Genomic DNA, 13,178 nt, shown 5'->3' with positions numbered 1-13,178 from the left:
TGGCGGGCGTGCCGGGCGCCATCCCAGCGAGGGCTCCGCGCCTGCGCCGCTCCCGCCGCCGTGAGGGGAGTACCGGCGGCCGCCCCGCTTCACCGCCTGTCCCTGCCCCGCGCCCCTGCCCTGGGGAGCTCGCCCCCAGCCATGGCCCAGATACTGCCTATTCGCTTCCAGGAGCACTTCCAGGTGAGCGCAGGGGGGGGCAGCGGAGAAGGCGTGGGGTCGGGGTCCCCCTCTTCTGCCTTGCACCGTCTCTCAGAGAGGGGGTGTCGAGGGCACGCTGAGGGCGGGGAGAGGGGGCCAGGCCGCGAGGGGACCCGCTCCGTCCCCTCCTTCCTCCCCTCCGGAGTGCCGCCGCCGTCCCGCTGGGCGCCGCGGGAAGGCGCGCGGGACCGAGCCCGCCCCCGGTGCGGACTCTGGGCTGCCGCTTCTCTTCGTCCATCCGTCCGTCCATCCTTCTATCCCTGGAGCTGCGTCCCCGCGGCGTGCGGAGCGGCCGCGATTTGTGCAGAGTCACTCGTCGCCTGAGGGACCTCCCGCTCCGTGGAGGGGGAGGCGCCGCGCCGGAGCCGTGCTGCTCGCCCCGGGCACCGCGGGCGCTCCCCCGCCTCAGCTTGGGTGGACGCCGCAGTCTTCCAGGCGGATCTTGGTTTTTTCCTTTTACCTACACAACTATCAGCCCCTGGATCGCGAAGGTTCCTGGGAACCTCTTTTTGTGCAGCTGTGAGGGAATTGGTGAGATGAGGTGTAAGAAACCATTTGGACTTGGAAGCTGCACAGCCTCTGTCTCTCCTTCCAAACATAACAATATTAAAAAAATCCTCCCCCAAAATGACATGGTTCTGTTCTTAATATCCTGTGAAAACCGTAATGCCAGCATTGGAAAAGATCCATGGCTAATGGAATGCAGCACAGACAAACCGGTTGATCTGTTTCCTTGTGACCTGGTGGTGAGGGAGGGTTGTAAATGGAGTGAGAGAACAGCAGTCTCTGAACGTGCAGTTTGCAGCAGGAATTAAAGGAATTTACTAAATGAATGAGAGAACAGGAAGTGGACTTGGCAAGTCATCCTTCTGTCGCTGTACCGCCCCTTTCTGTCAAATCAGGCATCCATTTCAAAATACGAACTGGGTATCATCTCCCAGTGTGTACTTCATGCCACTTTGGGCATTTCAGCTTGGGAAATGGTTACAGCCGCTTCCAGCTCCCTTTGGGAAGTATGTTTTTGCTTAACTGGAAGAACTGTCCCGGTGACCCTAGAAGGAGCTCTATCTTGAAAAAAACAGTAATTGGAGTGAATTCCAGAAATATCTAATCTCTCTGTCCAGGGGAGGAGACACACCTGTGTTCTCTGAGTTTTCATGGGTTAGGAAAGTTTAACATGGTGAAGAATTCTACTCCACATCCTCCTTGCCAGTGTCCACTATAGCAGTGATTATAGTAATCTCAAATAGGTTCATAAGAGCTGCAGAACAGCTGTCTCAGTAAGAAACTTGGGATCAAAGTGGTTTTGATGTCAGACTCTCCTTAGAGAGCATATAGTTCTTACCATTTAAAACTAGCAAGTATAACCAGTCCTGCTAATTGCATTTGATCGATACAATAGCGATGCGAGGACATCACACTTAATATGCAAGAGGTGTCCTGTGCTGCTTTGCATGTTAAATGACTGTTTCTTTGATTACCAGTGTTGAGCATCTTGCAACACTGCCAATATCAGCATTATGGTACCTCAGGTTTGGGTGGGGGGCTGCCCACCTGCTTTTCGAGGGATTTGTACTGAAGTCATACTCTATTTTTTGCTACCACCTGCTTTTGCTCTTAAACAGTTTGATCTTATTGAAAAGGCTAATCCTGTGCTTGAGTCACTTCTCCTCAGCAAGAAAGCTACATGGAGGAGCAGAGAAAACCCTGGGATATCCGTTGCTAACATGTGGGAACAAACTTCTTCAGCATTCACTCCTGCTTCTCCCCCAGGCTGAGTGCAGAAGCTCTAAAGCAGTACTCTGCTAAAGAGAGATTGAGATCAGTAGTAGCTGGGAGTAGGCATGCAGTAGCCTCCTCATGCTGCTTCTGCAGTTGTCCCTACATGGTGGGATAAATGGGGAGGGAAAATGGAAGGAATGTAGGAACTCATAGTGTTTGCTCTGGCTGGATATCTGCAGTACAATTGTATCAGCTCTAACTTATTGTATGTTGTAAACTAGAATCTAGAGTCATAAAGTAATGTTACGTGGTGCTTGTTGTTGACTGGTAGAGAATTTGTGAAAACGTTAGGCCTTCTATTCATAATGCTACACTGTCACACGTATTTAGCCCTATCAGATTAATCTCTCTTTTTCCCCCCCACATTACTTCCAAGAAATTGTCTTTACTATGGTTAAATTATCATATTTAAAATTAGTATAGCAAATCTACTATGCTGCTTTATGATAAAGCCAAAAAAGTTACAATTCCATGTAATTGTTGTGTTTCAGTGATTCTAAGTTAAATCTTTCTGTGCCTTCGTTCAATCTGTGTGCTGTTTCTACCTATAGCCTTTTTAATTAATACAGCTTTAAGTGATTAGAATATCAGTTAGTGCTGTAATTAATTCCAAGTTCAGCCTGTTGCTGGTGAAACATTTCCCTTAAGTTCAGAGTCTTCCTGAGGTAGTTGTATGTACTTTACTAAAAGAAGAACTAAACCATGCAGAAGGTGCTCTCCAGAGAAGCTAAACATAAGTTGCAGTGCTAAATACTGAACTCCTCTCCCACTCTCTCTCGCTGGAAGTGGATAAATGGTAGTGTGAAGTGAAACAGTGATCTTGGTCCATGTAGAGCTAGGGATCAGCAGACTGTTTACTTTACATTCTTTGTGCAGCTCATTTTGCCTTATGTTGATCATCCTTCTGACTGAGCAGTGCAGGAGGAGTGACTGCCAGTCGCAGGGCATGTTAAATTTGAGTTGCTACAGCTCGTATGGTCAAGTCCTGTGTGAGCTGAAGGATGGAGAATAGCTGCAGTGAAAAAAAGATACCTATGGCTTGGTATGGTAGAAGGAACTCAGTCTGTTTGTTATTTAATGCAGTTGAACAGTTATTTTTAGTTTTGAACTCTTGTCACTAAGAGTCTTCACAAATTCATGAAGAACTTGCGTCTTGCTCGTTTTTCCCCCAGAGGATATTATCGTTTAAGTCTCATAGCAAGGGAGGGGAATAAAACAAGGACTTAGTTTTTATCTGTCTGGTGACTGCCCAGCTGCAGCAGTGCAAACTATGCCAAGTCCTGCTGCAGTGAATTACTTGTGCATGCTACTTAAGCTAATGTGATTTAATCAGGTTCTTAACTCCACTGCTTCTGTTGGAGTAGTGAATTATAAATTATTTACCGAATTGAACTCCTCTTCCAAGGGGATTGTAGTTTACAATGGAAGTGAAGTAAAAGACCAAATATACTGGTACATAGACTGGAAGCGATACTACTGGAATCCAGTGTACAAAGTGTTCCTGATCTAAAATTAAACTTTTCCTTCACTTAGTCATTGCTTTTGTGTTAAAAGCATCTCTTTGTGCCTCTTTGAGCTTTTCTTTAGCTTTTCATTAGCAAAAATCTTTGCTTGTCTATGGGGAAAACTGTCGTTTAAGCAATGTCTCAGGTTCCAGGATTGGGGCCGTCGTCCCTTCAATGCACAGACAGACTGTCCTCCTTTCTGTTCAGTAACTGATACAGGCTCTTGAGCACAGCCAACTACTGTGAGAAAACTTGTGTGCGTGACATACTCTCGATACATAGGTTCTGCACATCTTGGTACAGCGCTGACAAGCTAAAGTATCCTGGTTTTAAGCATAAAGGATGTAGATTGACTTCCATCATTTTCAAGACAAACCCACTTTGGATAGTCTGGCTTGTCTTACTAAGAATAACAGAATAACTATCTGTTGTGCAATAGGCATGACTGAGCTGGATGGTGTTCGTAAGTTTGCTTTGCTGGGACATATGGACTTTAAGAAGCACTCAGGATATTTGCAAGCTCTAAGTGACTTTTCAGATTTGTATTCAAAAGGTAGGGCTAAATATTATGACGTGATTCTGTTATTCAGTGATGAAGAGCCCACATTTGCTTGTTGGATTCAAAAGTGCCCTGCACATGGTAGTGATACTTATTCAATAGATGATCCAGTCCTCATCACAGACATACAGAAATAGATTTTTGTGTAGGGAGTAACTGTCACTTAAGATGAAAGTCTAATCGCAACTGCAGCGAAGAGCAGTGGTCTTGCATGTTTTGGGTCTTACATAGTTGTTTGGTGTCCCTCAGCTGTCAAAATGGGAACTATAGCAGGAGATGAGGTGAGGGTGAGCAGTTGAGCAGGGATATCCAACAGTTACATGCCCATCCTTATGGGGGATGATTAGAACTTTATGTAGTCACGAGTAATACTTACAGGAAACTATTACTGCATTCTTGGTTTGTGTTGTGTTTAAAAAGACACATGCTTTTAGCAGGCAGTTTTTATTTGGGTATGTGCAGCCTCTGTCCGAGCCTTAGTCTTTTCTAATGGCCTTAAAAACAGTAGTTGATCACCTCTAACAAGCATTTATACTAGAATTACGTGGCATAAAGCTGAAACGGGATACTTACTGAACTCTGGAGAGATACTAAATTCACAGAGTTCTGACTCCAGTGTTTAACTGATGGTAGGTCCCAATTACTGGAGTGTCAGTATTAGACTGTAAGTTAGGCTTAATTATTTCCCGTTAGAGAAACGGACTTAGTTTGAAGACCAGAGGTATCAGTATCTGAGTTGGTCTATGCTGGCTCAGTCTGGATCACTGCACTCCATAGTAAGGGAAAATCATTAGAAAGCTCACTATTTAGTAGAGCTCTTGTGTAAAAGGCATCTTGGCTTCATTTCTTAGCAAATGGTACAATGCTGGTAAAGAATGGGGAAAGACTAAATGTCAGATTAATAATGGTCTTTCATCCTGAATGTCTTTGTGTCTTCATTCATGTTGAGAATCAAACCATGTCAGTAAGTTCTCAGTATCTGTAAGATGCTTTAAAGTCTTATGGTATCTAATGCAGCCTGTAGTAGTACTAGATATCTATGAAGCAAAAATCTTTGTTACCTGGTTCATTCAGCCTGATGGTGAAAATGGTTCTATGGTGTGTGTGTAGCTAATGGGTGTTATGGCAGGAGGGGCATTAGGCTGTTACTTGTAGAACAGAATGTTACCCTTTCCCCTACAGCAAGGCTTGCTGTAACCTACATGGGGGTGCTTGGTAGGGTTTAACTGGATTACCCAAAAGTAAAGTGTGGATGAAATCATGGAAACAATGGTAAATGGAATCATGGAAATCATAGTAAATACCTCTGGAATGACTGTGTAGTGTTGAATCTTCCTTTTCAGAAGAAAACAACCTTAGTTTGAGAGAGGGTACTGCTTGCCTAAGGAGCATAATAAAAAATGAAAATTTAGTAGTAGTTGAGAGGCCTGTTGTTCACTCCTTTGTGAAAATAAACTGGAAAATCACAGTTAATATATACAAACCTTGGTAATGACCTGTAGCATCTTTTCCTGAGGCCTTTTAAGATACATAGCTGAGTGCTTGCTACCTCCTGTAATAAAGTTCTACTAATTTTCTGCTTGAGGAAGGGTAGGAAGGTGCTTTAGAACAACATTGTTCAAATCATCGTAGAAGATTTGTCCCATCCAGGGTAAAAGTGGTGCTGGCTGATGCTCCTTTATTTGATGGTAGAGGGATTCTGCTCCTATTCTTCTGTCAGTAAGGATTATGCCTCTTACACTGCCTTACATATCTCAAGAGGGTATGTACCACTCCCCTAATGGTAGGAACAGTCTTCAGTGTTTTCAGACTGCTAAACTGTGAAGTGTTGTCATCATTGACTGAGGCTTGCAGTATTTACATGACCATCCTTTAGGCAGTACTGGCATTTAGCCTTTAAAAGATATGATGGGTTTCCCTAATAATAAGGGTGGCAGTGATACTAAAGCAGAATTTAGCATTACATTTTCTGAAGCCTTTGCTAAATTTTGTATAGTTTAAAGCACGAAATTTTAATACCAGAGCGTGATGCAAAATCATACTTGTTTTAGTGAAGATACCCAAAATGTTTTCTTCAACAGGGACCAGACTTTGGAGTGAATAGTGGTGGGTTTAAAGCTGAACTTCAAGTAGGAAATGCTTCAAGGTTCTCACTCTGCAAAATGAGTGGCCAGGGTCTATCTCTTGAAGAGTAGGTCAAACTGAAGCACACTAATTGAGAAGAGACCTTGAAAAAGCTGTGTTTCTGCTTCAATACTTTGGAAACACATCTGGATTTAGATTAATTAAATCAAGTTAGGAACTTAGCTGTGCTGCAATTAAATCTCTTGACTACTCTTGTGATACTTAATCAGTCTCTTACAATGGACTGTACTCTGTTGGCAGACGGACTCAGAATGTGCTCAATATCAAAGTGCTTAAGTGTCTGCTGCGTGAACGTGTCATTTGTGACAATATGTGGATATTGTCTGGTGTAGAGCAAGTGAGCAAGAGCAGTGGAATTAAGAGCCTATCGTTTATTCCTGTATGGTTCAAGGTCACAGAAGTTGATGGAGCTACAACTTGCATGTTTATTGGGTACTAAAACGTTCTGTGTTACATGTGAAAGGTGCACAAGTTGTATTGGTATGAAAACTTTTCCTTACTGACACAGAAGGCTGTAATAGCCACCTGCCTGGTAGATTTGTTTTCAAAACTCTAGGTGCAAGCATGTTCTGATGACCTTGTACCTAAACTTTGATTCTCTTTTGGAATGAATGGCACCTGCTGAAGTTTACCACTGTGTATTAAGTATTTACCCCTGAAGTGAGGTTTTAGTTGAATGGCTCTCAATTCTGCTGAGAGACACTTACGGGAATGAATAAATGTCTTTTTACACGTGCGTACATTTGGCTTACATTATGTTACTGAGACTTGAGTCTGTTGAGATTGGCAGTTACTGAGCTGAATAGCTCTTCATTAGTTAGCTCAACAGAAAACAATTCCTGAGGCATTCTTGGGCACAGTCCTGACACACCACGCTTAAAGGTATCTCTGTTACATACCCAATTTACGATTTAGAGAGTAGCATTACTGAAGCTGTAACAAACCATGATCAGCTGGCTCAAACACACTAAAACAGTGTTTGTGGCACCATCATGGTACTTCTTGCCCAAGGGATTTAGTCTATTGTGTGAAGGTCCTGGTGGTATGTGTCAAAGGAGTGTAATGACTCAGTGATGCTGGTGGTAGATTCCTGTCTCCTTGAGGGCAGTAATTTTTCACTTGCAATGCACTGAAAAGCAGTATAGGTTAATCCTTTGAGAAGCTTCAGTGAAGCTGATACAGTTCCTGTGCTTGAAAAGCATCGCTTTGGGGCATAAAGCAGGTGCTCAGGCTTGTCACAGTTACTGTTATATAAAATGCAGCTTGCAGACATACCAAGCCGGGGTGTGCTGCATAGGTAAATGCGATTTACTGTGGACCAGTGAAACAGTGATGTTTGTTCACTGCCACCTCCTCCTGTTAACTGAAATGGAGAGTGAATGGAAACAAAGTTAATACAAAAGGATGAAAATGAGATATTGCCATCTTATAGGGTAGTCTATTTGGCAGCACAAAATGACTCCAGGTTACATTTAGAGTAACTACTTTGTTTTTACTGTTGTATGGTTGAGCATAAGTTATGTTTTTAGAGGTGGGCATATGGCTGGAAGGGGCCTGCATTACAATCCCTACCTTTGTTGTTGAGCCTAATGGCATGACGTCTTGGGCAAGGAGAGGTGAAATGACTATTTATTTTAACATATCTTTCTTACTTTTCACTGGTAAGAATTAGGTGAAGTAAGATGAACAAGTCCACTTGTAGGCTAATTGAGACCTGCTGTGTAGACTTCATTCCACACTGTTGCTAGGAGTGGGTTGCATAAGAGTAATTGACTCTTTCTGTACTACCCACTGATGCTGAACATTGCAGTTCTGCCACTTAAGTTTTGAACATAAAATTTACCAGCCTTTCTAAAACTAGAATAGTGATGCTACTGCTGGTGTAGTCTTACCATGTTACTAGAACTGGGTTAAGCAATAAATGCGTAAGTTAAAACTCCTTTTAGTTTGCATCAGTAATACAACTTTGGAATGTCTTTAGGACCTGAGTACTGACAACTGTATAGTTCTTTGCCTATGGAACAAAGAGAATCAGAAGATAAATCATAGTTCAATGGTGTGCACTCTAGTCAGAGAAACTTGTCAGGCTTACATTTCCTTCTGGAGGAAATTTTAGATGTAGAGGCTTGAGTTAGATCTTCAGCAAGGGAAGGATAATTAAGCACGCCTTTTTTGTCTTTCTAGCTCCAAAATTTGGGCATTAATCCAGCAAACATTGGTTTCAGCACCCTAACAATGGAATCTGACAAGTTCATCTGCATAAGGGAGAAAGTAGGAGAGCAGGCGCAAGTAGTAATAATTGACATGAGCGATCCAACAACACCCATCAGACGTCCAATTTCTGCAGAAAGTGCCATCATGAATCCAGCTTCTAAAGTAATAGCACTAAAAGGTGAGTAACCCTTTATGATTGCAGTATGAAAACTGTTTAGCTGTATTACTGCTTATTAATGCTTTTAAACTTTATGTAAACTTTCTAAGAAGAATGTATATGAGGATAAGAATTCTTGCCTGAACTTGCATGCTGTATTTTTGGCAGTAGATCTTTCAGTAATCTTTGGATGATTTTCCTCCAAGTGGGTGTGAGATGCTTGGACCTGGCACTGCAGCCTCCTATCCTTACTGAGGACCAGGTCAGCATCTGGTATACTTTCCCTTTGAACAGGTATTGTAAACATAATGGACACTTGTGTAGATGAATAGGGGTGTAAAGCCATGTTTTCTGCCATATCCTGGCCCTTTCTTGTAGCTGAAGGTTTCACTAGATAGTGACAAAAATGTCATAAGGATGGCCAGCAAGTGTAAAAGTCTGAACATAGCAAGCATGTTAAGTTTGACAATCACACGGTCTTGCAGCTAGAAGACCTCTGTTTACTGCTACCTGTGATGTTGTTACTGTCTTTAAATAGCACTCAGAGCTCAAAGAAGTAATTTTAATACATCTCTGGCTCTTTTCTCAAATGACCAACATCTGGTATTTAATCTCAATAACTGTTACTGACTATGTACTTTTCTTCCTGCATCTTATCTAAACAGATGGTGAGTGAACTTTGTCCTGCCATTGTATGTTTGGTAGTACAGAATGGTCCAATCTCATAAAAAGTCTTGAACTTTAAGGTAGCCATTTGACAGTTCACTTCATGGCCAGGTGGGGGAATCTTAATCCTCAACTGGCATTACAGTGATCATGTTCTCCATTGGCTCGTTTCTAACCATTTGGCTGTTTTGACTATTGACTGTACCAAGTGAAGGAGGAGGGTGTGCTTTTAATGTTTGTGTGTATGTATATGTGATGGAAGTACAGTTGATAGACAAAATGAAGTTGCAATATTTTTATGAGAGACCTCCGCTAGCATGGCCTGTGTGCTATTCATTTCTGCCTAAGTGTGTTTTTTATTGTGAAAAATCATGGTGAAATTACTTAGGGGTCCAAGAAATAACTGTCCTCAGAATTGGCACAAAACCTCTAACTTCTTTTCTTTGATCTCAGGCTTATACTGACATCAGGTGAGAACTAAAGTGGATGTTTGACTTCAGCTGAATCTGTGATTCAGCTGAGATAGTCTTGCAAAGGACTGCCTTACCCTGGGTATGGGTAAAGGTAACAATGAAAAAAAAAATCATATCTGTTAAGAGTTTACTGTCCTTTGTCTTGGACCCCTTTAAATAAACTGTATTGGCAAGGAAAGTGCCTTCTCTACACTAGCAGAGCTTCGTCTGCCTCTTAAAAGGAAACTATGTAATCTGGTTTTAAAACTAATATACTAACTAAATGGATTACCATCAGCTTCCAAGAATATAGCTTTATTCTTGCCAGTTAAGACTTGCTCAAAAGGAGTATTGTTCTGTCCATTCAGAGTGAATAAATCTGTCCTCTGAACTGACAAGGTTGAGTTAATGATGTCATGTTGACATGCACAGTTGCATTGTCAAGTGTTGCAAACTTGATGATCTCTTCTCTAAATAATCTAGTGATCAGAGGGTTGGGTAGAAAAGAGAGTTAATAGACCTACCTAACCAATATGTTATCCATGATAACCTGAAGGCATGGTTTAAGTCAGTCTGTCACTCCAGACTTTTCCCTGCTGATTCGATGAGGCTTCAATAGTCAAAGTGGTTACATATTGTGACTCAGCGTGCCATGATGGGGAGTTGCTCGTAATCCCAGGATTATTGAGCAATACATGGAGAAACCTACCCTCAGAAAAAGAAATGAAATGGTTCTTGATTTAAACTGAAGTACAGTATGCACAATTTCATTTCTGGATTGCATGTGGCATTCTCCTGGTGTACCAAGATTTATGCATTGTCCTTGTGTTCTTGGTCCTCTTGCACTGCTCTGTACTGGGAGTACTCAGCAGTGGGTGTAAGTGGAGAATGCAGCATTTGAGGGTGCTTCCGTTCTTTGTGGAATGGAGAAACTTCATGCTCCCGTGAACTGAAATGTAAATTCTTGTGCTGATGTTCAAAAAACGAGTAGTCTGCTTACTTGATTATGCCTGTATAGTCTGTTTAGACTCACCAGTTTGGTAGTTTGATCAGAAAAACCTCAAGTCTTTTTATCTCGAATCTTGGCCTAATAAAGTGTTCAAGTAGACATGACTCAAATACACACATGCCCTCACTATGACTATATAGCAGGTCCTGCTTAATCCAAATAACAGAATTTTTTTGCAGTTTAATTACAGTTTAGGGTTGTGAAGTTTAAATTTATGTTGCCACACTTAGAAATTTTAAAGCTGTGGTTTCTGCAGCTCCCAGCATCTAGGGCTAAACTGCCTAGTGAATCTTGTAGAGCCATTTCCACTGTGACACAGCAGTCAAATTTAGTCTAGAAAAGGGACAACCATGAGCTTTTAGCTGTTTGTCGGCTTCTCCTGTATTCTTAAAACTAGGGAAGACATCCTGCTTCCTCTTTGGGGAGACTGTCCTTAAGAGCAATTTCTGTATGCACATACTGGGATTGTTGTTTAAATGGTGACCAGAGCCCTTCCAGAACTACTTGTCTCCTGGCTGCATGTGAGGCTGCACAGTTTGGGAGTTCAAAATCCGTCCCTTGATAGCACCAGGCCATTGCTAGATAAATTGTTATCCAGTACAGTAAATATGCTCTTTCCAGCTATTAGCTTACAGGCCTGGGCTTACTGCATCTGTCTAATACAGTAAGTGCATGTGCAGAGCAAAGTGTTCATTAGCAGGCTGCTTTTGGTCCCAGGAAAGGTAACAAGCTCTCCAAGGATGTAGTTGATCAGGTTGACAGCTCTCAATGCAGTTAAGCCAGGCAGCAAATGCTGCATGTGATAGCTCTGAAGTCTTGCGTTATCTCTTGGCACTGCATTAAACTAACATGATCAATTTATGTATAAATTATGCTGTAGAGCAGTTTGAGATACATAGTATCTTGGGATTAGTAACTCTTGAATACGATTTCTCAGGGGCCAGCAGCCTTTATCTATCAGCGAACATCTCCCAGTTTGACAGTCACAAGTGTTACTAACAGGAAACGCTTCTGAAATGGGGTTAGAAATAATGGCATTACAAGCCAATACTCCAGCAGTCTGAGTGGGTGGCTTGTGAACAGAAAAGAATATTCCTGGAGCTGAGTTGTCTGATCTGCAGTAAATTAAAACATCAGTTTGACTTTGTGAAAGGAATAAATTCCCTTATTCTTTATAGTTTTCTTCAGTTAATGTTGGTTTTAAGCCTACTTAGTAGGGTAGGGCTTCTGGTAATTAGAAGGACTACTAAAATCAAGACTAAACTTGCAGTCTAGCTTCCTAAATCATGAAGAAGTAGTCTTAACTGGAACTAAAGCTCCAAACCTTCCTATAGTCTTTCTGAACTTTTGACTGTCCTCTTCAGTACAGAAGAGGTATTACTCTTTTTCCTTGTTGTGCAGAGCCCATCTAGTTCAGTATGCAGTTCATCCTACAGAAAAATAAAATGGGAGCTGTGATCTTTGGCTGTCTCAAGCTGTTTTAAGTCTTGTGCTGTTTGACTTAGTCCAGGTCATCTACAGCAGCTATTAAACTGACACGAACTGGAGCCATTCTTTCTATTAATTATGCTGAATGACATCTACTAGACATCTGTAACTTGGCATACCAGTGCTGCCAACCAAACAAGAGTTTACACAAGCTCTGTAGCTTAGACTGTCTTTTTTCTACAGCTTATAGTTAATTAAAGTGTCCGTGCTTGTCAGTTGTTGGAATGTCTGTGTGAGTGTCCATAAGAAGAGAATTTTTTTGGTTTTGGGATGGTACAGGTGTTGGGGGTGGAAAGGGGATTCTGTTAAGAGTCAAGTATTGAAGGAAACTCAGATGTGACAGGACACTAACCCTGTCTGTGACACCACTGGAATAGTGGGTTAAACTGGGTGCTTGTAAATAGGAAAACTGCAGGATGGCCATTGTGGTAATTGATCTGTGATGTTTATTGGATTTTGTCATACTAGCTGGGAAAACACTTCAGATCTTTAACATTGAGATGAAAAGTAAAATGAAAGCCCACACAATGGCAGAGGAAGTGATCTTCTGGAAATGGATATCTGTGAATACAGTTGCCTTGGTGACAGAGACAGCAGTGTACCACTGGAGCATGGAGGGAGAATCACAACCCCAAAAGATGTTTGATAGACATGCTAGTCTTGCAGGCTGCCAAATCATCAATTACAGAACAGATGAACACCAGAAGTGGCTGCTGCTGATAGGAATTTCAGCACAGGTAAGTTCCCTGGAAGCAGCATGTTATGAAGATAATTGGGAGAGTCTTGGCCCCACTTCACTTAATAGCTGCTGTAGTTTAACTTTGGTTTCTGTAAATAAAAAATTCAAAACTGTCTTTTGTGTAGGAACAGCCTGACTTTTAGTTCAGTTCGAGTGTTGGAGGAGGGGATGAGAGGCATTTGCTGCTTTTTAGTTTATTTTCCCAAGGGTCTTGCTAAAAACATTTGAAATCTTATCTCTAAAAGCTGGCCTTTCTTTTCT

General features: G+C 42.0%; 1 protein-coding gene across 5 annotated transcripts in view; it reads left to right on the top strand.

The window, feature by feature from the left end:
* Positions 1-38: 38 nt before the first annotated feature.
* Positions 39-13,178, top strand: part of CLTCL1 (clathrin heavy chain like 1) — a 34,584-nt gene continuing 21,444 nt past the window's right edge. For 3 of the 5 annotated variants that reach the window (XM_032128016.1, XM_032128014.1, XM_032128017.1), the window contains exons 1-3: positions 39-183; positions 8,377-8,584; positions 12,647-12,915. In XM_032128016.1, coding sequence (XP_031983907.1) covers positions 142-183; positions 8,377-8,584; positions 12,647-12,915 — 519 coding nt within the window. In that variant the 5' untranslated portion in view covers positions 39-141. Of the gene's footprint in view, positions 184-8,376; positions 8,585-9,228; positions 9,232-12,646; positions 12,916-13,178 lie in introns of all 5 variants that reach the window. The other 2 variants (XM_032128015.1, XM_032128013.1) reach the window with 1 other exon arrangement.

Source organism: Corvus moneduloides, chromosome 18, assembly GCF_009650955.1.
Source record: "Corvus moneduloides isolate bCorMon1 chromosome 18, bCorMon1.pri, whole genome shotgun sequence".
Taxonomy (NCBI): Eukaryota; Metazoa; Chordata; class Aves; order Passeriformes; family Corvidae; genus Corvus; species Corvus moneduloides.
This window is presented reverse-complemented; position numbering and strand designations above follow the sequence as displayed.